Raw genomic sequence first — 26,767 nt, 5'->3', positions numbered from 1 at the left:
ATTCATTAACCGTCACGGGACGACGACGCCGCTCGACCCAAACTTTCGCACCATGAGATACCTCCGATCCAAGTACCACGGCGGATCCTCACCGACGATGGCGTACCCGAGCCCCTCGTACAACGCCCTCGCCCCGGGGTTATCGATATTGACGTGCAGCCACATCTCGGTGTAACCCCACGCCCGCGACACCCGCTCAGCCTCGGCGATGATCTTACTCGCCACGCCCACGCGCCGCGCCTCCGGGCACACCGCCACGTTCGCGAGGTACGACCGGTACGGCCTGCGCGTGGGAAACGGCGGCGGCAGGGGCGCGTCCGGGACGCACACCTGCAGCGTCGCGCTCCCCACGATCTCGCGAGCTCCCGGCGCCGGGGGTTCGTACTCGCTCGGCATGGACACCAACCCTGTGGCGACCCCCCCCGGGACGATCGCGTCCGCGATGAGCTGCATCCACTGCCTCGAACGCACGCGCCTGAGGTAATCCGCGTTTGGTACCTTCCGTTCGCGGTCCAGCTCCAGCTCCACCTCGTCCGTGATTCGCGCGCGCATCTCCCGAAGCTGCGCGGTGGTCAGTTGGTCCACCGACGTTCGCGTGCGTTGCAGCGCGGCGAGTTCCCTCGCCGTGGCTCGCGCCCTCGTTCGGCCGTACTCCGCCCTGGTCTGGTTCTCGCACCGGCGCTTCTCGCGTAGGTTCCTCGTGGTGATGCCGGTCAGGTCTCGGATCATGGCGGACTCGTACCGGGTCTCGAAGAACGCCGCGACGTCGCGCATGACGTCGTCGTCGGCGAGATCCTTCGGGAGCGGCACCGCGGTCTCCTTGAACACCGCGGAGCAGAGGGTGGCGACGCGCGGGATGTCGCGCTCGTCCCTGAGCGTCCTGACGCGGACGTCGGTGACGCCGGCGGACGTGGACGGGGCGTCGTCGCTGGAGTCGACGAGCGTCGTCGTCTCCGTCGCGCGGTGGGGCGGGACGTGCCGTCGCCGTCGCGCGGTGGTGGGGCGGGATGGCGCGATCGCACCTCGGGCGCGGGGGGCGGTGGTGGGGCGGTCGGAGGCGCACGCGCGGGTCGCGCGCGGCGCGCCGTGCGCGGGTGCGAGGATCGCGAACGCGGTCATCGCAGAACGATCCCGTCGATCGGAAGCGCGGGGGTGGAGAGGACGCGCCCAGCTGTGAACGGCACCCTACCCGACTCCTATCCCTTCGTCTGAAGCACGCCACCAGGGAGCCACGAATCAGGTGCCAGCGTGGAGATGGCCCACTGCGCACGCAGCGACGCGCCTTCGCACGCGACCTACGACCCGCACCCCCGAATCCATCGTTTCGGACCCGCGCGCGACTTTGAAGCGCGGCGAAGATGTCCGCGCCGCTCGCGGTCGGCGTCCAGCCCCGCGCGTGGCTCGTTCGCCCGCGCGCGTCGTCGTCGTCGTCATCGCGAGGATCCGCGAATCGACGTGTTTGTCGCATCTCCTCGGCGACGAGCAGCATCGCCTCGTTCCCGGTCACCCGCGCGAGGCAGCGACATCGCCCTCGGTTGAACCGCGTCGCCTTTCATCGACGCGCGACGGTCCGCGCGGCATCCTCGGTCGACGACGACGACGGCGCGAACGACGACGACGATGCCGCCCCGGCTCGGGTGAACGCGTCGCGCCCACCCCCGGGCGCCGAGGTCGACCTCTCCTCCCTCTCCGCGCGGTTCAAGGAGGTGGCCACGCCCTTCTGGGTCGACCCGTCCTCCTCGGGCAACGCTCGACTCCTCCTCATCGTCGTCGTGTGCATGACCCTCGGAACCACCGCCATCTCCGTCGGGTTCAACTTTCTCGGAAGAGACTTCTACAACTCAATCGCGGAGAAGAACCCGGAGGACTTCGACCGACTTTTGAAGACGTACATCGCCGCGATCGCCGGCGCCATTCCCGTGTTCGTGTTCAGGGACTACTACCAGCAGGTGCTCACGCTGAAGTGGCGCGGGTGGATGACGGAGCGGTACGTGGAGAAGTACCTGGACGACCGGAACTTTTACCACATTCAAACCGGCAGCGTCATCGACAACCCGGACCAGCGCATCGTGGACGACATATCCGCGTTCACGTCCCAGACGCTCGGCCTGGCGTTCACGTTGCTCAACGCCGGGATCGATCTGGTGAGCTTCAGCGGCATCCTGTTCGGGATTTACAAGCCACTCGTCGGGGTGTTGTTCGTGTACGCTGCGGGCGGCACGCTTATCAGCGCCAAGCTCGGTCAGCCGCTGGTGGGTCTGAACTTTAACCAGGAGCGTCGGGAGGCGGACTTTCGGTACGGGCTCGTGCGCGTGCGCGAGAACGCGGAGAGCATCGCGTTCTACGGAGGCGAAGCCGCGGAGCGAAGCGGGCTCGTGGGCAGGCTCCGCGCGGCGCTAGATAACCTCGGCGACTTGCTCGTCGCGACGAGAAACGTGGATTTTTTCACCAGCTGCTACAGGTACCTGGTCACGTTCTTGCCCGCGGCGGTCGTGGCGCCGCTGTACTTCAAGGGCGAGATCGAATTCGGCGTCATCAACCAGAGCAGCTCGGCGTTCTCGCACATCCTCGGCGACGTCTCGCTGGTGGTGTACCAGATCGAGCGACTGGCCAGCTTCAGCGCGGTGACGGACAGGCTCGGGCAGATGACCGAGGTGCTCAACGGCCCGGCGTCGCGGCTCGTGGCGCCGCCGGGGCCCGCGGGAGACGCGAAGATCGCGCGCGGGGAGATCATCGCGGACGCGGCGCGAAGCGCGATGGCGACGGCGACGGCGTCCGTCTCCGGGGGCCTCAACGGAACCAATCAGCGAATCGATCGGGAATCCCCCGAGAGGCTGAGGCTCGCGGGCCTGACGGTGCGGACGCCCGGCGCGTACGGCGCGCAGCGACCGCCGCTCGTGACGGACCTCGACCTGACCCTCACGTCGAGGTCGTCGGTGCTCATCATGGGCCCCTCGGGCGCGGGTAAGACCTCGCTGCTTCGAGCCGTCGCTGGTCTGTGGGAGCAGGGCGCCGGCGAGGTTCGATGGGCCGCGGCGGCGCCGCGGGACCCGTCGTCGACCGACCCCGCGGCCGGCGACGCCCCGAACGTCGCGGAGAACAGCGGCCTCTACTTCCTCCCCCAGCGCCCGTACCTGGTGCTGGGCACGCTCCGGCAGCAGCTCCTCTACCCGACGTGGATCCAGCCGCAGCGCGCCGAGTATTCCACGTTTAAGCCCTTCTGGGCCAAGGACGAGGACGAGGACGGGGACGGGCCGAGGATGATGGAGTTTCAGTGCGGCGTCGCCGGGTGCGCGCCGAAGCCCGACGACGCCGCGCTGATCGACGCGCTCGACCGCGTGAACCTCGGGTACCTGCTCCGTCGAGGGACATCGACGAACGCCCATCCGAAGGAGGGTGAGACGCGACTCGGTTCCGACGTCGACGAGTGGTCGGAACTCGCCGCGGGCCTCGACGCGGTCGGCGACTGGTCTTCGATCCTGTCCCTCGGCGAGCAACAGAGGCTGGCGTTCGCCAGGGTTTTACTCGCGCGTCCCCCGGTGGCGCTGCTCGACGAGGCGACGAGCGCGTTGGACGCGGCGAACGAGGCGAGGATGTACTCGCTGCTTAGGGATTTGGACGACGTGGCGTACGTGAGCGTGGGACACAGGGGGAGTTTGCTGGGTTTTCATGAACAGGTGCTGCGACTGGAGGGGGACTCGTCGTGGCGGGTGGTGAGCGCGGAGGCGTACGGGGAGGAGCTGGGAAGGAACGGCGCGGCGCGCCTCGAGGAGGCGTGAACGAGCGCGCGGCGAGCTTTACTCAAAACTAGTTTCAACTTTTACAAAATGAGCAGCAGCGACACCGCTGAGGCAATAATGATCCCGAGTCGGTCTGCGCCGTCTTTCTGGTCAACGTCCTTAATGATATCAGGGGACGGCGGCGGTGGCGGCGGTGGTAAAGATATGTTCATCCCTGATGGGGGCGGGGGTACCACTGCTGCCGCCTCCACCGCCGTCTTGAAAGTCTCCATGGTACTCGAGTCCACGCCGTCAATCGTCCCGAGCTCGGCGACGGGATCCACCTCACCGACCTCCACCGACACGCCCTCAGCTTCGAGAGCGCTCGTAGCGGCCGTCAACATCGCATCATCGACTTCGGTTTCGCTGAAGAACAACGAGACGTCGTACGTGCCCGACGCGAGCGAGCGAAGTCGACGCGAGGACGATAAAGTAGCCACGCACGCGCCGATGGAGGTGTCCAATTTGGATTTGGAGTAATAGTCTGAACACGCGCTGTCCTCGTCCGCGGCCGTGAGCCTGGCCGACATCCTCTTCACCTTCGTCCCGTTGATCGCCGCGTCGATGAGCAACTGAGCCTGTTTTTGCCTTCTCTTATCCTTGATGCCTTTGACCAAGGCTTCGCCGGTTTTCTTGGCTTTCTCTCTCTCTTCCTTGGCTCCCTCGGAACTACCTCCGGACTTATCGCCACTCGGGCCACTCGTGGGTCGAGAGGGCTTCGCAGACGGCGACGGCAGTGGTGACGGCAGCGGCGAAGGACCTCCGGACTTATCGCCACTCGGGCCACTCGTGGGTGAAGGGGGCTTTGCAGACGGCGGCGGCGGCGGCGGCGAGTCCAAGCCGTCGCAAATGGTTTCTTGGGTGGGTGTCCAATGGCCATAAGACGATGAAGGATCAATGCGAGCATAGCCAACTTCATCGCCCGCGCTGTTTTGCAAACCAGACTCGCACGGCACGCACTTCGGCTTCCACTGATACTCGGGGTCAGTGCTGTAGGGACTTCGGTCGTTCTGCACGCGAAAATTTTCTTTGCACTTGCATGTGTATGGTCCATTGAGCCAACCGATTACGTTTGGCCCAACCTGCCCACCGTCGGACGTCGAATTGCCAGGGCACTGTCGACAATATCTAGTTTTGAAGCTGTTGATGTATGGGTGCATGTTCTCCCGGCAACTGCATAGAGTATTCGGCCCTGGCACCTGATCACCCGCGGCTCTCACTGCTCCAGAATCTCCATACCCAGGAAGGTACGTGCTGCAATCCACACACGCGTTGTTGTGTACGTGTTTGTTTTCGGTACAATTGCAGAAGCTGTCCGTTCCTGCTGGATCATCACCCGCTGGGTTTACCGAACCCGTCGGACACGGCTTGCACGAGGAATCATGCACGTACTCGTTCTCTGCGCACGGCACAGCTACTTCGCACTCCGTGTCCGCGCCCGTGACATCATCGCCCGCAGCTCTTTTGTACCCCGCGTCACACGGCACGCACGCGTTGCCGGACACGCGGTAGTTTCTCTTGCACTTGCACGACGTCGCGCCTGCACCAGGATTGTCCCCGGCGGGGTTGGTTGAGTGCTCCGGGCAGGCGGCGCACGTGTACGATGAGGTCACATACTCGTCCTCCGCACACGGAGGGCCTGCATCGCAGTACGTGGTCTCCCCTCGGTACCCACATTCCCAGTAGTCCGGATCCTTTATGCACACCTCATCCCCTGCAGCGTTTGTCAAACCTGCCGGGCACGGCTCACAGGTTGACGTCCAACTATCACTAAATACCGCGTGGAAGTTTTCCTTGCAATAGCACGAGCTCTGTTGATGTCGCTTGGTTTCGTCAAACTCTCGTGCGGAAGAATCGGAGTTGGCCGGGCATGGAGCGCATCCCACCCCTGCGAAGCTGTAGTATCCTGATACTAAGAACCCCGCCGGGCACGTGCAATAAGTCTGCCCATCGGCAGGATTATCACGCGCGTCTCGGAACGTGTTCATAGGACAGTCCCGGCACACGTATGTACCTCCGGAGTTCCAGTCGCGCACGACGCGCTGATTCTCGTCGCACACACAAAACGTGTCGTCGCCTGCTGGATCGTCCCCAGCCGCGCGCTTTGAATTTCCCGGGCACGGCTTGCACACGGTGGTGTCCACGTACTCGTTCTCTGCGCACGGCACAGACACTTCGCACTCCGTGTCCGCGCCCGTGACATCATCGCCCGCAGCTCTTTTGTACCCCGCGTCACACGGCACGCACGCGTTGCTGGACACGCGGTAGTTTCTCTTGCACTTGCACGACGTTGCGCCTCGGCCTGGGTCATCCCCGGCGGGGTTGGTTGAGTGCTCTGGGCAGGCGGCGCACGTGTACGATGAAGTCGCGTACTCGTCCTCCGCACACGGAGGCGCATCGCAGTACGTGGTCGAAGCGTAACAGTGGCCACCGCGTATGCACACTTCATCACGCGCAGCGTTTGTCGTGCCCGCGGGGCACGGCTCACAGGTAATCTTCGAGCCGTCACCGATTACCGCGCGGAAGTTTTCCTTGCAGAAGCAAGAGCTCTGAGATCCAGCCGAGTATCTCAGCTCACGTGCGAAAGACGTCGAGTCGGCTGGGCATGCTGCACAATACCCTCCTATAGCATAGTAGGTTGTAACGAAAAACCCCGCCGGGCACGTGCAGTACGTCTCATAACCAGCGGCAGGGTCGTCGCCCGCGACTCGGACCGTGTTGACAGGGCAGTCCTGGCACGCGTACTTGTACGAATCTGCGGGGGTCCATGTTTGCACGACGCGCTGATTCTCGCCACATAGTCCATCGACAGCAGCGACACCAAGGAGGAAAGCCAACGCGACTCGCCACATCGAGGAGAACGAGCGTCCGCGCTGCTGCATCTTGACCTTGGTCTGCGAGTTACTCAAGGGTGCCAGCATCCGCGGTGCACGACCGCGAGCGTGGGGATTCTTCCAAAGGTTCCAAAGTTGCGATATCAAAGCACTTAGAAGACCTTGCGACGGCGCGGCCGAACAGGTCGACGCCGAGTCTCAGCCGTCCGTGCGAGGCAGACGCTGGGTTTCGAGTATGACGTCCGAGACGGTGCCTTCTATGCGCGCACCGAGTTTCAGCCGATTCTGTGAATATCGACAGACCGACCCTTTCGCGCCGCAAAGGCAAGTCGCGCGCCCCGTTGTCCCCCGTTGTGACCGACGCGGCTGCCCTTCGAGAAACGTGATGATGGGAGGCCAATCGATGGATTACAAAATGACTACGCGCGCCTCGTCGAGGTCGACCAGACGCGCGAGACGCCGCGCGCGTTCGCCCGCGTCGCGACGCGTCAGTACCGGCCTCTACGCCCGCGTCGGCCGGAGACGGTCCCGCGGTACCGGTCGAAATCCGGCTCCGAGCCCCCGCCGCCCCCGCCGCCGCCCCCGCCGCGCAGCCTCTCAAACTCCTCCGGCGTGATGGGGTCGTCGTCGCGACCTTGGCGCCCCGACGCGCCCCCGCCCCGGAACGCGTCGCGAAGCGGGTTCGGTCCATCGCCGCGCCTCCTCGGCGGCGGCGGCGGCGAGGGTGGGAACGGCGCGGCGGCCCGCGAGGGGTAGTACGCGTCTTCGTCGAGTCCGTCGCGCTGGGATCTCGGCGCCGGCTGTGTCGGCGGCGGCGGTCGTCGCCCGCCCCACCCCATGGCGTTCATCGCGGACCCTCCCGGGTAGTCGTACTGATCGTACACCACCCCCGGCGGCGGCAGGGGCGGCGCGTCGTAGCCGCCGTAGTATTCCGGGTTCGTCAACGGGTTATACGGATCCTCCTCGAGCCATCTATCGATCCGCCGAGCGGCACCCGCGAGTGGCGTGAACAGCCAGTCCATCGTCCGGTCCAGGCTGTCGCCCCGCGGCCTTTGCCCCGTCGCGCGCGCGTACTCCTCGTCCGCGGACCACCTGCGCTCGATGGCGGACGCCCACGTCTCGTCGGCTCGCCTGGAGATGTCCCTGTATCGCGCCAGCCTGTCGCGGCGTTGCTCGGGCGTCTTGAACGCGGGCTTGGCGGATCGGGCTCGCGCCACGCGGTCCTTCCGCGCGCTGTCCTCCTCCGCGGCCATGTCGTCCCACTCGTCCCATCGCTGGCGCTTCTCCCGCACGCGCCTGGCGTAGGCGTCGCGCCACATGGACTCCTCGCGCGCGGCGCGCGCGTCAGCCTCGGCGCGCATCGCAGCCTCCCTCGCGCGGAAGCCGTCGTCGCGCTCGCGTCGCCGACGAGGCGTGGGCCCGGCGGCGTCGTCCTCGGGTCCGACGCGTCGCCGCGGGGGTTCCATCGCCGGCCGCGAATCTCCCGTGGGCCTGGCGCGGCGATCGTAGTAGTCGCTCACGCGCGAGGACCGTCGTCCGCCGTCGTAGTACCGCCGCTCGTCGCTTCGACGCCGCTCGGCGGCTGGGATTGGCTCGTCGCGATATCCGTCTCGGTAGTAATCGTCGTCGCGACCCGCGCGGCACGTCGTCGTCGTCGTCGCCGCGGCGGCGGAGGAGGAGGACCTCGCGGCGTCGCGACGTCGCGGTCCGGTCAGCGATGCGACGCGCGCGACGGCCGCGTGGAACGCCAGCGCTGCCATGGTGTCCCGAACTCCGCTCGCAATCGGTCTGAATGTGAGCAGCCGGGGACTCGCAGCGACAGTGTGCTGATCGGCCATCAGGCTCGTTTTTCTCCCACGGGCGCGCACACAACCAGCGCGGACGCGCCGTGTCCAAAGCACGCCGAAGCGCATCCGCACAGCATGGGGGACATCCCACCTTGCGCGACGATCTACGTCAACAACCTCAACGAGAAGACCAAGAAGGATGGTGCGTCGCCGCGCTTCTCCCCGCCGACCCGAACGATGTGGCGCCGGGCGGGCCCTGCGAATTAACCCTAATCGGCCCACTCGAGCGGAACCTTTCCCTCGTCGCCGTCGCCTCCGCCCGCGTCCCCTCCACCCGCGTTCTCCGCCGATCGCCTCACCCGCCCCCCAATCCCATCGCATCCACCGCAGAGCTGGTCAAGTCGCTGCAGGCCATCTTCGGGCAGTTCGGCAAGATCATCGACATCGTCGCGTCCAAGTCCTACAAGCTTCGCGGGCAGGCGTGGGTCGTCTTCGCCGACGTCGCCTCCGCCACCGCGGCGATGCGCGCCATGCAGGAGTTCCCGTTCTACGACAAGCCCATGCGCATCGCGTACGCGAAGACAAAGTCGGACGCCACGGCCAAGGCGGAGGGCACGTTCGATCCCAGCGCCAGGGATCCCGAGATGAGGGCCAAGCGCAAAGCCGAGTCTCAAGCCGCGGAGAAGGAGAGCCAGGCGGCCAAGGCGGAGCGGGACGCGGCGTCGGGGGTGACGGCGAAGGTCCGGACGGACCCGTCCGCGCCCCCGAACGAGATCCTGTTCGTGCAAGGTTTGCCTGGGGCGACGACGGCGGCGATGTTGTCGATGCTGTTTCAGCAATTTCCGGGGTTCAAGGAGGTGCGGATGGTGGAGGCCAAGCCGGGGATCGCGTTCGTGGAGTTCGAGACGGACGCGCAGGCGTCGGTGGCGCTGTCGGGGCTGCAGGGGTTCAAGATCAACCCGACGCACTCGATGACGCTCGCGTTCGCCGCGAAGTGACGAGCCCGAGAAGGGGGGGCGAGCGAATGGGAGGGCGAGCCAATGGACCGTCGATTGGATCGGATCGCGAAACCAAACACCGAGCGCGTGCCTCTAGTCGTAGGGCATTGCACACGCGCGCGGGAGATGGCGTCCGGGGTTATGCGTTTATTAGTGTTTTAAAAGTCTCACGCGAGGTGCTTGCGAAAGAACTCGAGGAGCCGACTCCACGCCGCGTTCACTTGAGCCGAGTCGAACCTCGGAAATCCTTGCGTCTTTTCCCTCGCGTCCCAGTCGGGATACGGCGCGGGGAGGTCGTTCATGAACGCGTGCCCGACGTTCGGGTACATGTGAAGCTCGCAGTCGCTCCCGGCGGCTCGCAGGTTGGCGAGGAGCTTTTTCGCCGCGTCCGGGTCGGAGAAGCCCGCGAGGTTGTCCAACTCGCCGAAGTGCGCCTGCACCGGCTTTGTGATCTTGTCCGTCTGGCAGATGGCCGGGTCCGGGGTGCCGTAGAAGGGCGCCGCGCACGTCACGTCGTCGGCGTGCTGCGCGGCGATGAGGGCGAGCGCTCCGCCCATGCAGAAACCCACGACGCCCACCTTCGGGGACCCCGACGCGCGGAGATACTTGGCGCACTCGACGAGCTCGTCCTTGGCGTTGGGCCAATCGAGCGAAGTCATGAGGTGGTGCGCCTCCTCGACGTCCACGCCGAGCTTGCCCTTGTACAGGTCCGGGACGATGCAGCGGAACCCGCCGTCCTCGCTGAGCTTGAGCGCCTGACGCTGGATGTTCTCGGTGACCCCCCACCACTCCTGTATGACGATCACGGCGGGAGACGACTTGTCGCCGCACTCGTAGCCCGGGATTTGGGCGTCGCCGAAGGTGACCTTCTGCATGGATGAAGTGCCTCGGGACGCGCGGGTGAGGACGCCGCGGCGGTTGTGCGATGGAGCGCGGAACGCGCGGGGACGCGGGGCGTGACGCGCGAGGACGGGCGCGAGCCGCGCGAGCATGCGAGTGCGCCGACACGTCCAGTTTTTCGTCGTTGTTACTTTTTCTCGGAAGGAGCAGGGGCGCTTTCACACCTCGCGCGACGCGGCCGACTGCGTCACGCGCGTCGTTCAAGGCGTCCTCGGGTTTCGCACACGCGCGATCGACGACGCACACGCGCGCCCTCGACCATGTCCGGATCCACCGCCGCCGCGACGAACCCAGCCGCCTCCTCGCCCGCGCGAGCCAACGCCGATGATGCCCCCTCCGGCGACGGCTTGGGCGCCGCCGCGAAGGCCAAGCTCAAGGGCCTGCTCGCCGCCGCGTTCGGCAGCTCGGTGACCACCGTGAGGATCGACGTTCAGGCGCCGAGGCTGACCCGCGAGCGCAGGCAGAGGAAAGCCTACGGGGGCTGGGGGGACGCCCCGGCGAGAGCCGCCGACGGCGACGACGGTTTCACGCGCGGCGGCATCACCTCGCACAACTTCAGCGTCGAACAGACCAGGCTGCAGGTGAAGCAGAAGTGGGAGACCGGTTTGTTCGAGCAACAGCAGACGGGCGGCGGGACGGTCATCAAATCCCGGCTGGACCTCGGCGCCGGGCTCGACGTCGGCCTCTTACGAGCAGAAGTCGTCCCGGATTTACGCGTCCGATGCAGACTGGGCAACGGGGACAACGCGCCGAGCGTCTACCTCCGCGCGCTGCCCGAGCGCGAGATCGTCGCCCGCGGAAGGATCCCTCTCGCGAACACCGGCGTCTTCCTAGCCCTGCGACTGGAAGTCCCGCTCCGGTTCATCACGGAGGGCGGCGGAAGTAACCCCTTCACGCCAAAACCGGTAATCGCCGCGCAACTATGCAGGCCATCCGGAACTGGCCCGCACCTGTCCACGGGGGGTCTGGAGTTTGACGAGACGCTGCTGACGATCGGGCGGGACTGCGCGCTTCGCGTGGCGGCCAACCTGGACTTTCCGCGCGAGTACCCGCCATCGACACGAGGGGGCGGACCGAGGCTGGACGTGAGAAACTTGGGCGTCAAGTTTCGCAAGCGGTGGTACGAGGAGCGAGACCGGCGAAAGGCGGAGGAGAACGGTCGGGGAAAGGGTCGATGAAGGGCCCGCGGTGACGTCGCGCGGGGGAGGGGGGTCGAGGCGGGGCGGTGCCGTGACGCGAGTGCGCGCCGGTCGTGTTCATGTATTGTATCAACGACGTGTCGACGAGTCTCCAGTTTTTCTCGTCGCGACGAGATCGAAAGTGGAAATCGGTCAGAGGCCACCGCAGCTGCCTCGTGCGGCGGCGGCTTCGAATCGATTTTATCTCACACTCGAAGGCACCGGCGGCTCGCCTCGAGAGCCCCTCAGGGAGAAGCCCCGCGCCGGCGACCGTCTCCCACCTCGACGCGGACCATGAGCCGCCCCGTCACGATGAACGACCTCTTCGCCGACCCCGAGGGATGCGAGTCCACCGACGACAAGACCGCGAAGCTCGCGTCCAAGGCTGCGGGATTCGAGCGGAAGGGGGGCAGCAGGGTGCACATCGCCAAGGCTGCCGTGCAGGGCGAGTTCGGCGCCAAGAAGTTCATCAAGCCCTGACGCACGGGCACGAAGTCCCAGCAGCAGTACGCTCCGAAGGGCTTCAAATCCGGCGGCCGCAAGGTGGCGTAAGGGACGGAGAGGAACCGAAGAAGCGCGGTTGGGGCGAGATCTAATGTAATGATCTCGCGCCGCGCGACGGTCCCGACCGTCGCCGAACGCGGGACCCGGCCCTGGGACCCCCGCGCGCGCATGACGACCGACGCCCAAAGTCTGAGACCCCAGACGGCGTATCGGTTCGAGAAGAGACGCGCGAGGACGTTCCACGGTGCCCGGGCCCGCCTCTTGGGCGGCGCACGGCGACCGGCATCATTTTTTATCACCAGCTAGCAAGAGGACGCGCGAGAGCGACGATCCTGCGGCGGCGGGGAGAGGGGGAGCGCGCGGCGGCCCGGGCCGGACTAGCCCCCGCCCCGGCGGTCGCGCCATCCCCATTCGACTCGACGCGATGTAACAAAGAAGGCGACATATCACGCAAACCCCAAACCCTCGCGCTCGCGCTCGCGTCCGCCCTCCTACCAGCACACCCGACGAAAAGTTCGCCAGACGCGCTGCGAGGTCCTGCGAGTGCTTTTCATCACAGGCGCGAGCGCGCGAGACGGACCATGGGCGGCGACGAGGCCCTCGCGCCCTTGACCGAGGCACAGGCCGCCGATCTCGACCGCGTCGTCGCCGAACTCCGCGTCGTCCTCCCGGATCCCACCGCGCGCGACATCCACGACTACATCGAGGAGAACATGGCCGCGTCGATGGGCGAGTGGGCCACCGCCAATCGCGTCAAGAAGGTCAACACGCGCATGAACAAGGCTGCGAGGGCGAAGGCTGGCGTCGACCGCGACATGCTCGAACCCGACGAGACGGACGGTCCGGTCGTCCTCGAGGAGCTCGGGACGTGGCCGGACGACACCAGCCTGGAGGAGCACCTCGCGGAGGACGAGGACACGTGCATCTTCTCCCCGGACGAGCATCGCGCCCCGGTCGAGGGCGAGGACGTCGCGGGGGGACCGTCCACGGCGCTAGCCTACCGCCGCAGCCTCGTCGCGTGCGGCGGGTTCTGGGACGGCAAGCTCAAGGTCTGGCGGCTGCACGACGCGGACGACGGCGCCGGCGCGGGCGCGGGAGGCGATCCCGACGAGCTGCTCGTGCTGTGCCGCGCGGTTCGATGGTGGCAATCCGAGAAGGGGGGCGACGACGACGGCGAGATCCGGGCCGTGTTCGAGGTGGACTTTCGCCGCGGCAACCCGCGAACGGGCGCGCACAAGCGCCTGGTGAGCGCGCTCATCGCGAAACACGAGGAGGCCGGGTCGCACGCGTGCACGAAAGAGGTCCGCGACGTGTGGTGCGCGCACCTCCTTCGGAACAGGTACTGGGACGAAAAATACGGCGGCGGCGGCGGCGACGGCGACGGGAGCAAGGAGACGATGCTGTCGTCGTACGTCGTCACGCCCGCGCCGGAGTGGTTCAGACGGGAGGAGGCGTGATACGCGAGGTGGGTTCGACGCGACGCGACGGGGGGAAGAGGATGACGTTCCGTTTTATTATGAAAGTACGCGAGACGTCGGCGTTTCCGTCATCGGCGGCTGCGCTTGCCCCGGCCCGAGTCCTCGCCGCCGCCGCCGCCGCCGCCCGACTTTCTCTTCTCCGCGGGCGCCCTATCGCGGACGTTGCGTTCCTTCTCGTCCCTCTGCTCGCGCGATCGGCCGCCGCCCTCCCTCGGCGAGTCCCGGCCCCGGTCGTCCTTGCCGCCGACCCTGTCGCGAAGATCGCGACCGCCGCCGCCCCCTCGGTCGAAGCCCCAGCCGCTCTCGCGCGCCCCGCCGCGGTCCCCGCCGCCGCGATCCCTGCTCTCGTCCCTCCCGCGGTCCCTTCCGCGGTCGCCGCCGCCGCCGCCGGTGCGCCTGACGACGACGACGCGCCTGGAGCCGCCGCCCCCTCGGTCCCTGTCCCTGTCCCTATCGCGGTCCCTGTCCCTTTCCCTGTCCCTTTCCCTGTCCCTGTCGTCCCTCTCGTCGCGACGATTCGGGGAGCGCTCGCGGCGGTCGCGCCTCGGGGGCTCGTCGCGGCGGTCGCGCGGGCTGTCCCTCGCCTTCTCGTCCGCGTCCCTGCCTCCGCCGCCGCCGCCTCCTCCTCCTCCTCCCCGAGACATCGGAGGGTTGACGCAGTCGCGGGCCATGTGTCCCTTCTCGCCGCATCGTCGGCACCGCGCCTCCGGGCACTCCGCCGCTCGGTGCCCGGGCTTGCCGCAGTTGTGACACGTGCTCTGCGGGCAGTCGCGCGCGAGGTGGCCGCTCTCGCCGCACACGTGGCACGCGCGCTCCTCGGGCCGGCTGGGCCCTTGGGGGCAATCTCGAGCGATGTGGCCCCCCTCGCCGCACACGTGGCAGGTTCGCTGCTCGCCCGGGGCGTTCGGGCACTCTCGAGCGATGTGCCCGGGCATGCCGCACTTGTGGCAGGTTCGCGGGGCCTGGGCACCGCCCCAGTCGCCGCCGTAGCCGCCGTGGACGCCGCCTTGGCCGCCGCCGCCATTCATCATGTTGTTGAGCTCGGTCCATTTTCCCCGCGATTGCATCTCCATGACGCATTCGCGGACGGTCATCATGAGCGCCTGTCCGTCCGCCACGTGCCCCTGCAGCTCCTGCACGCGGTCGGGCTGCATCATGCCGGCTTGCATGAGCCTCATGTGGCGCATCTGCAGCGCCTGCATCCACGACATCACCGCCATCTCGTCCAGAGCCTTGACGACATCCTTGGAGACGGAATCCCGGTCGATGGCCATCGCCGCGATCGGGTCGCTCTCGAGCAGCTCCCGCTCCTCCGCGATGGCGGCGCGCTCCTCCTCCGACTTCTCCACGACCCGCTTCACCGTGCGCGTCACCGTCTTCTTCTTCTTCTCCTTCGGCCGGCCGTCTCCGTCGCCCGCGTCGGCTTCGTCCTCGTCGTCGTCGCCGGCGAGGACCAACCCGTACTCCTCCTCCTCCTCGTCGTCCGTCACCTCCTCCGTGATCTCCTCCTCGATCTCCTCGGCGGGCGCGTCCTCGAGGGCGACCCCCATCGTCGCGCGCATCCACCTCGGCATGTCCTTCGGATCGAGCATCGCGCCCGGTCCGCCGAAATCTGCGCCCGGGGGCCCCGTCGGCGGCGGCGGCCCCATCGGCGACCCATGGGGCGGAAAACCCCCGCGGCCCATCGGCTGGTCCGGCGGCGGCGGTCCCGCCGGCGGCGGGGGCGCGAACCCTCCTCCGGGCCCGGGCGGTCCCCCGAACGAACCGCCGGGTGCGTCCATCGCGCGCTGCATCAGCATCTCCGGCGGCGGGCCGTGCGGGTAGGCTATGTCGTCGTCGTCGCCCACCGTCTGGATCTTCTCCTGGAGGGCGAGCTCGAGCCTCGCGTGCCGGACGTCGGAGGCGTACTGGCGCCAAGTGTGCTCGTTCATGCCAAAGTTGAAGTACGCGGAGACGTCTGCGCCGGGTTTGCGCCAGGGCGCGACGTCGATGTTATCGAGGTCGACGTCGAAGATTCCGCCGTGGCCCAGCTGTAAAAACTCCTTGTACTCCTCCGGCGGTATGAACCGCGACCCTCCCTCGCCGCCGGGCATCATCCGCTGGCCCTTCTCGTTGTACCGCGCGTTGGGCGGCTGCCGGTTGTACGTGTTCCACGTGCCGTCCTCCATCTGCAACGGCGGCGGCGGTCGAACAGCGGGACCCACGTACCTCGGCACCGACGGCGCTCCGGGGGGCGGCGGCGGCGGCGGCGGCCCGGACCGTCCGGTGAGATCCGAGGCGAGCGCGGTGCCCCGGGGTACCCCCGCGGGCGCGGAGCCGCCCGCCGCGAAGGAGGGGCGGCCCGGGGGCGGCGCCGGGGGCGGGGGACCTCCGGCTCGAGCGGCAGCGGGGTTGGACGGCGCTCCCGGGGGCGGCGCGGGCGGGGGCGGCGCCGATCCCCTGACGTACGTCTTGGACCTGTAATGGATCGGATCGGATTGGGCGGCGGCGTCGTCCGGGGCGGCGCCGGGCATGCCGTCGAGTTGTGCTTCGAGCTCGTCTCCCGCGCCCGCGTCTTCCTCCTCGGCGCCGTACTGCTGCTGGTACAGCTGCTGCTTCTGCTCGGTGTCGTCGAGTTGGATCATGAACTCGTCGGGCTCCTCGTCCGATCCGCGCTCTTCGGGTTCGTTGAGGGCGATGTCGAAGTCGTCGTCGCTGTCGTCGTCGTCTCCGCCGTCGCCGTCGCCGGGGGCGTTCGCCGCGACGGGAGCCGGTTCCTCGGGCGCCGGCGTCGGTTCCTCGGGCGCCGGTTCCTCGGGCGGGATGATCTGGGGCGGCGCCATCGGCACGTCGTCGTCGTCATCGCCGTAGAGCTCGTCGTAGAGCCCCTCGTCGTCGTCGGCCATGGCGCGCGGCCCTCCCGGCGCGGGTGTGTCGAGGATCGGTCGTGCGGACGACCTCTTCCCGCGGGGCTGCTGCGCCGCGTGTACTGCGATTAACCTGATTAGGTCATCCTGTCGAAGTTCTTGGCCCTGCGGGCTGGCCCGAACTGATGATCTGATGAAATGCAGCCGGGGTTTGTGACCGTGTGCGTGGGTACGCACACCCCTTTAACGTCAATCTTTATTTTTCTTGAAACTGAGACTGCGTGCGTGCATGTGACTAACTTTGCTAAATACAAGCCAAAAATGTCCTCTCAAAAGTGAAGTGCCCACAGATCTGGACGCGCGTAAGAGACCGGCGTGACGCGATGAGCGAGTACAAGCTCCGCTCGGACTGCAAGGGACACGAGGACGACGTCCGAGGTGCGTCCAGACGCCGTGTCGAACCCTCATCGCGACGCGCCCGCGCCGTAGATCTCGGACGGCCCGGATCGTCACTCATCCCTCCCACCCTCTCGTTTCGAGCGCGACCCCCGCCGTGACGCCGACGTCTGACGCCCCCCGTCCCCCGTTCCCATCGCCGATCGAGCGCAGGCGTCGCGGTGTGCGCCGCCGATGTGTTCGCCACGTGTTCGCGCGATAAGACCGTTCGCGTGTGGCGCGAGGCCATCGGTGGCGTCGGGTTCGCGTGCAGCACCGTGTGCGTCGGCCACGAATCCTTCGTCACCGCGCTCGCGTTCGCCCCGAACGACGCCTCGTCCGTCGTCTCCGGCGGCCGCGACAGGACCCTCGTGGCGTGGGACCCCGCGTCCGGCGACGCGCGAGGCCGGATGAGGGGGCACGCCCTGGACGTCACCGCGGTGTGCATCCTCTCCGACGGACGCGTCGTGTCCGGATCCATGGACAAGTCGATCAAGATCTTCGACCCGTCGAAGGCGTTCGAGTGCGTCGAGACGTTCGATGACGCCCACGACTCGTCCGTGCTGGCGCTCGTCGCGCTGCCCGACGCGTTCGGCGGCGGGTTCCTCTCCGGCAGCGCGGACGCCACGATCCGCGCGTGGAAAAACGCGAGCGCCGACGACGGAGCCGTGTTCGGCCGACACGCCGACACCGTCCGGGGCTTGGCGCTCAACGCGACCGCGAACCTGGTGCTCTCCGCGTCCCACGACACCACCGCCCGGGCGTGGACCCCCGCGGGTGACGTCGTCGCGACGTACCGCGGGCACAGCGCGCTGGTGTACGCCGTCGCGTCCAGCGCGTGCGGTACCCGGGTCGTCACGGGCAGCGAAGACGACACCGCTCGGCTGTGGCTCGCGTCGTCGGGCGAGTGCGCGCAGGTGGTACCTCACCCGGGCTGCGTGTGGTCCGTGGCGTACCTGCCGCCGCCGCCGGGAGGGGGAGGAGGAGGAGGAGGAGGAGGAAAGGGGGACGGCAAGGACGTCGGGGATTTCGTGACGTGCTGCGCGGACGGCTCTGTTCGCGTGTGGACCGCGTCGCCCGATCGAGTCGACGCGGCGGCGGCGAAGGCGCTCGAAGACTTCCTCGTCGCCCGGGCGGCGGAACGCGCCGCGCGCCAACTCGCGGACGCGCAGTCCAAGCTCAAGCTCGAGCCCCCGTCGGTGCTCGCGGCGCCGGGCGATCGCGACGGCGCGACCAAGGTGATCAAGGAGGAAGGCGGCTCGATCGCGGCGTACTCGTGGAGCGCGGCGGGGTCGACGTGGGAGCGGCTCGGCGAGGTCACGGGCGTCGGCGACGGCGCCGGGAAAAAGACCTACGCCGGCCAGGAGTACGACTACGTCTTCGACGTGGACTTCAAGGACGGCGCGCCGCCTCTGAAGCTGCCGTTCAACGACGGCGATAACCCCTACGCCGCCGCGGAGCAGTTCCTCGAGACGTCGGGGCTTCCGATGGAGTACCGCGAGCAGGTTGTCAACTTTATCGTCCAAAACGTGGGGTCGGCGAACGTCGCGCAGGGCGCCAACGTCGACCCGTTCACGGGCGCGGGGGCGTACGTGCCGGGGGGTGTCCCGACCGGCGGCGGCGCGTTCGGCGCCGGGGGCGGAGGGTACGGGGGGTCGCACGATCCGTTCACGGGGGGCGGCGCCTACGTACCTTCCGCTCCGTCCGCCACAACCGCCGCCCCCGTGAACGGGTCGACGTTCAAGTACCTCCCGATGCGAACGCCCGTCGCGTTCGAGACGGCCAAGTACGACGGGATCCTCCGGAAGCTCTCCGAGTTTGGCGCGGAGGAGGGCGCCGCGGGTGACGTGGCGGCGGCGTGTAACGGCGGCGACCCGCCCGGCGCCTCGTCGATTGCCGCGCTGGCCGCCTACCTGGAATCGTGGCCTGTCGATAAGTTGTTTCCGCTGCTCGACCTCTGCAGGATGGCGGCGCTGCGCGGCGACGCCGCGGGGGTTTCCCGCGAGGTGGCGTCTGCGATGGCGGCGGCGTGCGCGAGGTCGGTGGCGGAGGCGCCGAGGCTTCCGGCCAACTTGCTCACCGCGGGGAGGCTCTTCTGCAACGCGTTCAGGCACGAGGTTGCGCGAGACGCGTTCGTGCTGCGCGCGTCCGAGATTCTGGTGCGACCCCGTCCCAAAGAACCAAACTCCGACCCCGATATCGTGCCTCTCTCGAGTTCGCTCTCTACCGGCGACGTGTTTTTGCCGCGTATCGTTCCTTGGCCCGCGTCGACCAAATCGCGGGGCGAGATTTTGCGCGCGGCTACATCGAACGACAGTCGCGCTCGGTCCCATCGCCGTCCCCCGCGCCAACCGTCCGTCGCCGGGGCGACACGAGACCGGGCGCACACCCACGACGATCCCGGCGTCCCAATCCCACCGACTTTGCCGAGTCGTTCGCTTCCCCGCACCCGTTCGCGCCGTCCGCGCCAAACACGCCGACTAAACTCAAACGCGCGTTTGTTTCTTGTCTCCGCTCTCGCAGGATGGATTGGCCGCCGCCGCGTCGCCCGACGCCAAGACCCCCGCGAGGCTCGCGCTCGCCACCGCCGTCCTCAACGTCTCCACGCGCGTCCACGTCTCCGACGCCAGCCTCGCGGAGTGCGCCCCTCGGGCCGTCTCCGTGGGAGCCGAGCTGCTCCTGTCGTGCCCGGCGGAGGAGGACGACGCTCGATTTCGGACGCTCGTGGCGCTCGCCCAGATCGCCGCGGACGGCGGCGCGGAGTGCAAGTCTCTGGCGAAAGATCTGGGCCTCGGGGACGTCGCGGAGGCGCTGCGGGTGTCGGGCGGGTCGGAGCGCGTCAGGGACGCGGCGGGCGACCTCAAGCTGGCGATGTCGAGGTGAGGAGTCGGCGGCGGAAAATATCGGAGGGTGGGGAACGATTCGGGGGATTGGAACGGGGGGGCGAGGTTTGGTCGTTTCGGGTGACTCGACGACGAGCGCGGGCGCGGTAGTTTTGTGATGAAGAGCTCGCATCGTCGTGGCTACGTTCGCGCTACGTGAAGGAGTGCCTCTTCCGCGGATGCACGGTGCGTCTGTGTCTTGGAATCCACTTCACGGCTCAAAACCTCGCGCGCAGACCAGAGGCTAACGGATTACAATACTTTTGTATGCGCGCGAGCAACTTGAGGCGTGAAGTGGATCAACAAGGGGGTTGCCAGACCACAGATGCACCGTCACCCGGAGCGGCTTTGCGCCAATACGTTCAACCAAGCCAAGCCGCTCCGGGTATCGCGTCGGAGGCGCGTTCCTCCAGTTCAACCCCCCGTCCCATCCCTCTCAGCTCCTCAATTTTTCCCACCGGTCGCGACCCTTCGCCTCCCGCGATTCTCGCGGTCCAGCTCGGGGAAACGCCGGGTGGGAAAAACCGCCTCGGACCTCCCGAGGGTTCGTTTACCCGTTGAGCTCGTAGTTAGGAATGCGGCCGCCGAGGTACTGCTGGTCGTACTTGTCGGTCGGTATGACCATGAGCGAGGACTTCTGGGTGTTCGACTTGGTGGGCTTCCAACCCGGTTGCCTGTTGATGTTGGCGACGTTGGGCTTGTACGCGGTCTCGCGCCCGTCGTCCCTGCAGGCGACGTGCTTGAATCCCACCGTCGTGGAGTCGCAGTATCCCTCGTTGTCCTGGTTGACGGATTGGGCGAAGAAGTCGTACCATCCCTCCTGGCCCAGCATGTAGAGGCCGCCCGTCTTGGTCGGGCCGCGCTCCAGGCACTGGCCCGCGTGCATCTCGTACATGGCGGCTGACGGGCGTTGGTTGTCGCGCCGCGCGCTTCGAGTTCTGACGGCGCGATACGTCGGGAAAGCCCCGAACGACGACGAAGTTCGCCTCGGAACTCACGAAACCGCCCCGCCTCGAAATTCCAAACGCCGTATCCGTGGAGGTTTCTCGTCATTTACATAAAGAATGGTTCGTCTACGATTTGCCCCTACCTCCCCTGCCGCCTCGACCGCCCCGTCCGCCCCGTCCGCCCCGTCCGCCCCGACCGCCCCCTGCCCCGCCACCCTTCGCGCCCTTCGCGCCCTTCGCCGGGGACTTCGCCGCCGCCTGTTTGACGTCGACGCGGGCGTTCGTGTCGGGCGCCGGTAAAATCTGGTTCGCGAGCTGGTGGTCGATGTCGACGGGCAGCGGAGGCATCTGACTCGCGCCCTCTTCCTGCGCCAGGTGCTCCTTCGCCGCCATGAGGTTATCCCGGAAGCGGGCGAGCAGCTCGAGGTTGCCCCGCGGCGGCTTCATGGCGTCCATGTTCCCGCGAATCTGCGACACGAGGCCGACGTTTTCTGCGAGTATATCGCCAACGACGCCGGTGACGCGGCCCGGACCGCCGTGCTCCTCGAGCTGATTGATCTGCATCGTGGGATAGTGCACGAGCCGCGCGCCGGTCGGGTCGACCATGACCATGCCCCCGTGATGCGACGGCGGATGCATCCCCATGCCGCCCGAGGGGTTAAACGCCACGTAGCCTCCGCCGCCGTCCTGCGATGGCCCGCCCCACGAGCCCTGCTGCATCACCCCCCCGTGCTGCTGTACCATCCCGCCGCCGGCGGTTTGATGCCCGTACACGCCGTCGTACACGACCGGCGCGGACACGTACCCGACGTTCATGCCGTTGCCGCCGCCGGACATGCCGTAACCCCCCGCGCTCATCATCGACCCGCTCATCATCGCGCCGTGGTTGGATCGCCCGTGACTCCCGGCGTCGCCGCCGCCGCCGATGATCGCGTTGGTCATCGACCGCGGCGGGCCCATGTTCTCGCTGTACCGCGCGGTGTTCATGCCGGTGGGCACCGGCGACTGCATCATCATGCCGCCGCCCGGCGTCTGCACGACGTTCCCCATGTGGTCCACCATGTGCGCGTACCCCATCGACATTCGCCCTCCTCCGCCGCCGTCCGTTCCCGGGGGTTGGCGCATCGGCGTCTGCTGGGCGTACCCGCCGTTAAGGTGCGAGTGGTGCTGCGCGTGATGGTGATGGCCGTTGGCGACGCCGTTCGCGGCGCCGTGGTGCCCGTTCACGACGCCGCCGTTCGCCCGCGCGGGCGGCGACGTCAAGCCGACGCTGAACACCGACGGCGGCTTCGTCGACGCCTTCTTTTTACCCTTGCCGCCGCCGCCGCCCCCCTTGCCGCCGCCGTCTCCGTCGCCGCCGCCGCCGTTCGCGACGCCCTTTCGTTTCGATCCGCGCGCGCCGTCGCCGTTCTTACCCGCGCGTCGGCTCATCCACCGCATCCGAAGCGCCACGTCCCTGACGCCCTTCGCGGGCAGCGTCGCGGCGATCTTGATGTACCTCCACAGGCTCTTGTGTTCGTCCGCTCCGTACGTTTCCATGCCGCGCTCGAGCACCGCCTGCTCCTCCGCGGACCACTGCGCGTCGTACAGGTTCGTACCGGCCGTCCCGGCGTGTGACCCGGACGCGACAGCCTCCGCCGCGGCGTCGCCGTCCATCCGCCCCACGGGCGACCTAACGTCGGACCGACGATCGATAGTCGCGACGCGGTTCGGCTCTTCCGTTTTGTTCGCCGGCGGCGGCATCGCGCTCCCGTTCATCCGCGCCATCGCGCCCCCGTTCATCTCCGCCCTGACGCCGTTGAGGTCGTGGTGGTGGTCGCCGTTGGCGTGGAGCGCGTCTGCGTGCTTCATGTCCGGGACGCCGAAGTCGTCGTCGTCGAAGTCGGGAAAGTGCGCCATGTTCTCGTCCAGGTTGGGCAGCTCAAACTTTTCCATCCCGTGGTGGTGGTCGTCGTGGAGGTCCAGGCCGACGTGGTGGTCGTGCGCCGCGGACGGATCGAGGGGATCCGTCATCGCGCGCCTATAGGGAGGTTGTCGCCACACCTGGAGCGCGGAGAGCGGGGAAGACGGGGGGACGGCGTCAGTTGGCGTGTTGGCGAAATTATGACGCGCATTCGGGAGGTGACGTGTCCCGGGGCGCGGGGACTCGGCGCGCGAGGCGCGGCGGCGGACCGCCCCCGCCGCCGACCGATCGCGCGCGGTCGCGTTCATCGAGCGCGCGGGAGCCGTTTCGCGCGCGACGGAGCCCGTCGGGCGCGACCGTCGCGCTCGCGCGTCCCCGCGTCGCTTCGAGAACCACCTCAACCCTAACCCCCAAGCCAGAGCCGTGGTGGGACGTTTGCACGTTTCAAAAAGCGAGCGGGTACCGGGAAGCGCACCTGCCGTGGACTGTCGACGATTCACCGCTCACGACGCGCGCGGCGCGAGCGTCGAAGACGCGCGCGTTTACTCGCGCGCCGGCTCCCCGACCGCGTGGACGGTCGCCGGCGGCAGTGGACTCGCACGTGGACTCGCGCGCGGGAGTCCGCCAAAATGGATAGACCCCGCCCAAAAAAGTACCGCGAGCGGTAGTTCGCCTCCGAAGACCGCGCCGCTCCGGTGACAGCGACCGTTCCCGCGCGCCGAGAGCTGGGATGCAAAGCTACGACGCCTCTCCGCCGAAGGAAGGCGCCGCGCCGTGAATGGAGTGACCGGGCGCCGGCTCCCGGGCGCTCGTCCTCAATGGTGGCCCAACCGTCCAAAAGCTTCGACGTGACAAGGTATCTGTCGATATTTTGCGATATTTTCTAAAGCCAATCTCGCTTCCGAGCGGGAAACGTGACTAATTGCCTGTGCGCACTTCCCACCGCCACCGCGTCGTCTTCGTGCACATCAAAAGGTCCGGTTCAGATCTCAAAAGTCTCCGAAAAGGCGAGCGCATTTTTTTCCCCTCAGCTCGGACCGTCACTCGTCCGCGCGCGCCGTCGACCATGACCCCGCGCGGTCCCGTCACGACGCGCGATCGCACCTACGCCGTCTATTACGTCCCGGACGTCAGCGGGCACTGGCACCACGACCAGGTGGTCTACGCGCATCCCAACGGGCTGTGCGTCGTGTGCCTCGCCGAGCGGCATCCCATCGTCACCGGCGAGGCGGTGCCCTCCTCCGGCGACGACGACGGCGGCGAGGGAAGGGCTGCGGCGACGGGGGACGAGACGGACGCCGCGGGTGGGACGTCGAATGGCGCGGCGGCGGCGACCGGGGATAAGCGTAAGCGCGAGGGCGACGGCGAGGGCGGCGACGGGCCCGGACCCGAGCCCGGCGCGCGGGGCGGCCGCCCGTCCCGGCATCGACCTAAAGGCAAGTACTCCCCAATCGCCTCCGTCGACTACACGTGCGGCAAGGGCGAGGGGAAGGGCAACGAGGTGAACATCCGCGGGAAGAAGAAACGGGGCGCGAAGACGCTACAGGAGAACAGCGGTCTGTGCTGGCTGGTGGACGAGGCCGGGATGTACTGGATCGCCAGGGCGTGCGTCCGCGGTAAGCTCATCGAGACGAACGAGCGCCTGGCCAAGGAACCACAGCTGTGCACCAGGTTTCCCACTGCGAGCGGCTTCCTCGCCATCATATCGGCAGCCCCGGCGGATATGCAGAGGCTGAGGGAGACCGGGATGAACCGGGAGGCGTACGAAGCCCTCAGAGCGATCGAGGCGCGGTAGCATTCACGCCGTAGCGTCCAGTAGCTAGTAGCCAAGTAGCGGCGGGTCGGGCGCATGCGACGAGGGTCCGACCCAAAAGACTTTCTGTGCTCCATACATAACTGTTTACTCGTGCACCTTAAGGTTATTTGTTTAGTTATTATCTATTTCATCACACGCATATATGACTTATTAGATACCATACCGCTGCGAGACTCCATATGGTTCCGATTGTCATCACGTTTTTGAACGCCGTCTTCCCCAACCCGTCTTCCCATGCACGCGACGGGACGGAGCGTATCCACTGCACGCGCGGGGCTCCGTTCGCGGCGAAACTCGCGGGCGTACATCCGTGCGCTCACCTGCTAGGAATACGCGAGTTACCGCGTCGTATGGAGGAGCACCTTCGAGGAAAGCGCGGGCGCCCGAGTTATCCCTTTCAGCAGCGTCAGCATCCGTGACTCAGAGACCCGCGAAGATGGGGACCGCCGCGGACCGAATCGCGAACGCGGCGGTGGTCGCCGGCGCGGCGCTCTACGTCTCACTCCTCGCGTTCGCGTTCATGTCCACCGCGGGCGACGCCTTCCTGCGGGGTTTCATGGTCGACCAGACCCCGGCCAACTTCGTCTTCGTCGCGCTGACCCAAGTCGTGGGATGCGCGTGGCTCCTCGCGGGAACGCTACGGGTGTTCGAGCTCTCGCGCGGGCGCGTCATGGCCAGGGCGCTGCTGGGTCACGCGTCGTGGGAGCGTCCGCCGGTCACCGCGCGCGACGTCGCCGTCCTGGCGTCCATCGGCACCAAGACGGTCGTCGGCTTCATCGGCCTCTACTCGGGGCTGTGCTGGGACGAGTCCAGGGACGGCGCGGGGTCGGAGAAGACGTGCGTCGGCGCCGTCGGCAGCCTCTTCGACGGCTCGCCGGTGGTCATAGAGTTCTTCGCGTGCGTCGCCGTCGCGTCGCTGCTGGTGCTGCCGTGGCCGCTGCCGGCGCATCGCGCGAGGCGCGCGTTCCTGAGGGTCCTGTGGGAATGCCTGGGATACGCGTTTTGCTTCCCGGCGTTTGGACCTTTCGCGTCAAAGACGACGACGGACGGCGACGCCAGAGACGCGGCGGCGATGCGACGCCAGAACAGCGTGCGCGAGCGCCTGCTCGCCGCTGGCGGGGGGGGGGAGGGCGAGGTTGACGAGACGTCGTCCGCGATGGACGTCCACGAAAACAGAAACGTATTGGGACACCGAAACGGAAACGGAAACGATCCGGATAGAGACGACGTCGCCTCCGTGGCGGACTCGGTGATGACGCAGAGCTCGCCGTGGTGGTCGGAGCGGTCGCCCGTCGACCTCGCGCACGTGCTGGTCGCCGACGCGCTGACATCCGCGGGGCTGATGCTGTGGCAAGGGGAGTTCACCGCGTGTCTGTTTGTGACGTCGTCGTGGTCGGCGTCGCGGACACCCGGGGTGGGCGTCGGGAAGCAGGGCGAGCAGTGCGCGGGTTTCGGTAACGCCAACTCGCTGCTCGCCAAGCCAATCGCCATCGCGCTGCCGTTCTGGATCAGGTTGTGGCAGTGCGTGGCGCAGGCCAGGCACGCGGCCAAGACGAAGGCGAGACCCAGCGGCCACGTCTCCAGCTCCGCGAGGGACTCGTCCACCCTGCACTTACTCAACGCCGTCAAGTACGCCTCCTGCCTCGCCGTCATCGGGTGCTCGGTGTGCATCCAGATGGCGGAGCTCGACGGCATTCGACGCGGCGTCGGCGCGTGGCACGGCACCTTCTGGAACGTCTCCGAGGATGCCTGGTGGAAGACGTGGATATGTTTGCTGTGTCTCAAGACGGCGTTTACGTTTGCGTGGGACGTCGTCGTGGACTGGGGTCTCGCGCGGGTCGGGTGCGACGGCCGCGCGGCTCGGGTCGGGTGCTTGTGCCCGTGCTGCGACGACGGCCTCGACTCGGACATGGACACCGACGGCGGCGGCGGCGATTCCGACGATGAGAGATACTCGGGAGACGCAGACGCAGCCGGTGACTCCCCCGCGCCCGCGCCCGGCGCCCCCAACCGGCGCCCTCGAAGGTACCCCCCGTTCCTTCGCAAGGAGCTGCTCTTCGTGAAGCCCGCGAGGTATTACGCGGCGGTCGCGTTTAACTTGGTGGGTCGCACGACGTGGGGGCTGGCCATCTCGCCGCACGTGTGCGAGGGCGCGTGCGTGTTGTCGCTGGGAATCGTGGAGCTGGTTCGACGAGCGGCGTGGACGACGCTCCGGGTGGAGAACGAGGTGATTCGAACGCACGCCGAGAGGCGGCGCAGGCGGCGGTTGGGGATACGAAACGCCGAGCGTTACGCGAGGGCGTTTCGGAACTCGCCGCTGAACCGGAGCCGCCGGGTGAGCTCGGTGACGAGCATCGGTAACGAGATCGAGACGCCGGAGCCGCCGGCGTCGCCCGCGTCGTTCGTCGGGACGCCCGCGTCGCCTTGAACGCCCCTTTATTTAAACCGTGTTGTTTAAAGCGTAGACTACTTGTATTACA

The 26,767-nt window shown here is 67.5% G+C and overlaps 14 protein-coding genes across 14 annotated transcripts; 7 read left to right on the top strand and 7 right to left on the bottom strand.

Annotated features, from left to right (window-relative positions):
* Positions 1-12: 12 nt before the first annotated feature.
* MICPUN_61147 (predicted protein) lies at positions 13-1,119 on the bottom strand (the record flags this gene model as incomplete). Its single annotated transcript, XM_002504148.1, has 1 exon — positions 13-1,119. One exon carries the CDS (start codon positions 1,117-1,119, stop codon positions 13-15), a length of 1,107 nt encoding a protein of 368 aa, XP_002504194.1.
* Positions 1,120-1,754: 635 nt separating this feature from the next.
* Positions 1,755-3,731, top strand: MICPUN_66343 (ATP-binding cassette superfamily; the record flags this gene model as incomplete). The annotated part of the gene is made up of 4 exons (XM_002504454.1): positions 1,755-2,681; positions 2,808-3,052; positions 3,104-3,175; positions 3,260-3,731. Coding segments are annotated over 4 exons (1,716 nt in total), but the record flags the coding sequence as incomplete, so codon positions are not given.
* Positions 3,732-3,948: 217 nt separating this feature from the next.
* MICPUN_61145 (predicted protein) lies at positions 3,949-6,661 on the bottom strand (the record flags this gene model as incomplete). The annotated part of the gene is made up of 2 exons (XM_002504147.1): positions 3,949-3,954; positions 3,992-6,661. 2 exons carry the CDS (start codon positions 6,659-6,661, stop codon positions 3,949-3,951), a joined length of 2,676 nt encoding a protein of 891 aa, XP_002504193.1.
* Positions 6,662-7,101: 440 nt separating this feature from the next.
* MICPUN_61144 (predicted protein) lies at positions 7,102-8,451 on the bottom strand (the record flags this gene model as incomplete). Its single annotated transcript, XM_002504146.1, has 1 exon — positions 7,102-8,451. One exon carries the CDS (start codon positions 8,449-8,451, stop codon positions 7,102-7,104), a length of 1,350 nt encoding a protein of 449 aa, XP_002504192.1.
* Positions 8,452-8,535: 84 nt separating this feature from the next.
* SNF (predicted protein) lies at positions 8,536-9,398 on the top strand (the record flags this gene model as incomplete). Its single annotated transcript, XM_002504453.1, has 2 exons — positions 8,536-8,602; positions 8,791-9,398. The coding sequence occupies 2 exons, from the start codon at positions 8,536-8,538 to the stop codon at positions 9,396-9,398; spliced, it is 675 nt and encodes a 224-aa protein (XP_002504499.1).
* A 167-nt stretch (positions 9,399-9,565) lies between these two features.
* On the bottom strand, positions 9,566-10,273 carry MICPUN_84635 (predicted protein; the record flags this gene model as incomplete). The annotated part of the gene is made up of 1 exon (XM_002504145.1): positions 9,566-10,273. One exon carries the CDS (start codon positions 10,271-10,273, stop codon positions 9,566-9,568), a length of 708 nt encoding a protein of 235 aa, XP_002504191.1.
* A 285-nt stretch (positions 10,274-10,558) lies between these two features.
* Positions 10,559-11,476, top strand: MICPUN_61141 (predicted protein; the record flags this gene model as incomplete). Its single annotated transcript, XM_002504452.1, has 1 exon — positions 10,559-11,476. The coding sequence occupies one exon, from the start codon at positions 10,559-10,561 to the stop codon at positions 11,474-11,476; it is 918 nt and encodes a 305-aa protein (XP_002504498.1).
* Positions 11,477-11,721: 245 nt separating this feature from the next.
* MICPUN_102175 (predicted protein) lies at positions 11,722-12,150 on the bottom strand (the record flags this gene model as incomplete). The annotated part of the gene is made up of 1 exon (XM_002504144.1): positions 11,722-12,150. One exon carries the CDS (start codon positions 12,148-12,150, stop codon positions 11,722-11,724), a length of 429 nt encoding a protein of 142 aa, XP_002504190.1.
* Positions 12,151-12,561: 411 nt separating this feature from the next.
* On the top strand, positions 12,562-13,437 carry MICPUN_61139 (predicted protein; the record flags this gene model as incomplete). Its single annotated transcript, XM_002504451.1, has 1 exon — positions 12,562-13,437. One exon carries the CDS (start codon positions 12,562-12,564, stop codon positions 13,435-13,437), a length of 876 nt encoding a protein of 291 aa, XP_002504497.1.
* Positions 13,438-13,526: 89 nt separating this feature from the next.
* On the bottom strand, positions 13,527-16,343 carry MICPUN_61138 (predicted protein; the record flags this gene model as incomplete). Its single annotated transcript, XM_002504143.1, has 1 exon — positions 13,527-16,343. One exon carries the CDS (start codon positions 16,341-16,343, stop codon positions 13,527-13,529), a length of 2,817 nt encoding a protein of 938 aa, XP_002504189.1.
* A 344-nt stretch (positions 16,344-16,687) lies between these two features.
* MICPUN_102173 (predicted protein) lies at positions 16,688-19,622 on the top strand (the record flags this gene model as incomplete). Its single annotated transcript, XM_002504450.1, has 3 exons — positions 16,688-16,742; positions 16,914-18,898; positions 19,263-19,622. 3 exons carry the CDS (start codon positions 16,688-16,690, stop codon positions 19,620-19,622), a joined length of 2,400 nt encoding a protein of 799 aa, XP_002504496.1.
* A 549-nt stretch (positions 19,623-20,171) lies between these two features.
* Positions 20,172-22,779, bottom strand: HYP302 (predicted protein; the record flags this gene model as incomplete). The annotated part of the gene is made up of 2 exons (XM_002504142.1): positions 20,172-20,521; positions 20,712-22,779. The coding sequence occupies 2 exons, from the start codon at positions 22,777-22,779 to the stop codon at positions 20,172-20,174; spliced, it is 2,418 nt and encodes an 805-aa protein (XP_002504188.1).
* Positions 22,780-23,537: 758 nt separating this feature from the next.
* MICPUN_102171 (predicted protein) lies at positions 23,538-24,266 on the top strand (the record flags this gene model as incomplete). The annotated part of the gene is made up of 1 exon (XM_002504449.1): positions 23,538-24,266. One exon carries the CDS (start codon positions 23,538-23,540, stop codon positions 24,264-24,266), a length of 729 nt encoding a protein of 242 aa, XP_002504495.1.
* Positions 24,267-24,723: 457 nt separating this feature from the next.
* Positions 24,724-26,715, top strand: MICPUN_61133 (predicted protein; the record flags this gene model as incomplete). The annotated part of the gene is made up of 1 exon (XM_002504448.1): positions 24,724-26,715. One exon carries the CDS (start codon positions 24,724-24,726, stop codon positions 26,713-26,715), a length of 1,992 nt encoding a protein of 663 aa, XP_002504494.1.
* Positions 26,716-26,767: the final 52 nt, after the last annotated feature.

The sequence above is a fragment of the Micromonas commoda genome, chromosome 9, assembly GCF_000090985.2.
Source record: "Micromonas commoda chromosome 9, complete sequence".
NCBI lineage: Eukaryota > Viridiplantae > Chlorophyta > Mamiellophyceae > Mamiellales > Mamiellaceae > Micromonas > Micromonas commoda.
The sequence above is the reverse complement of the archived record's forward strand: the minus strand, read 5'-3'. Positions and strand labels throughout refer to the sequence as shown.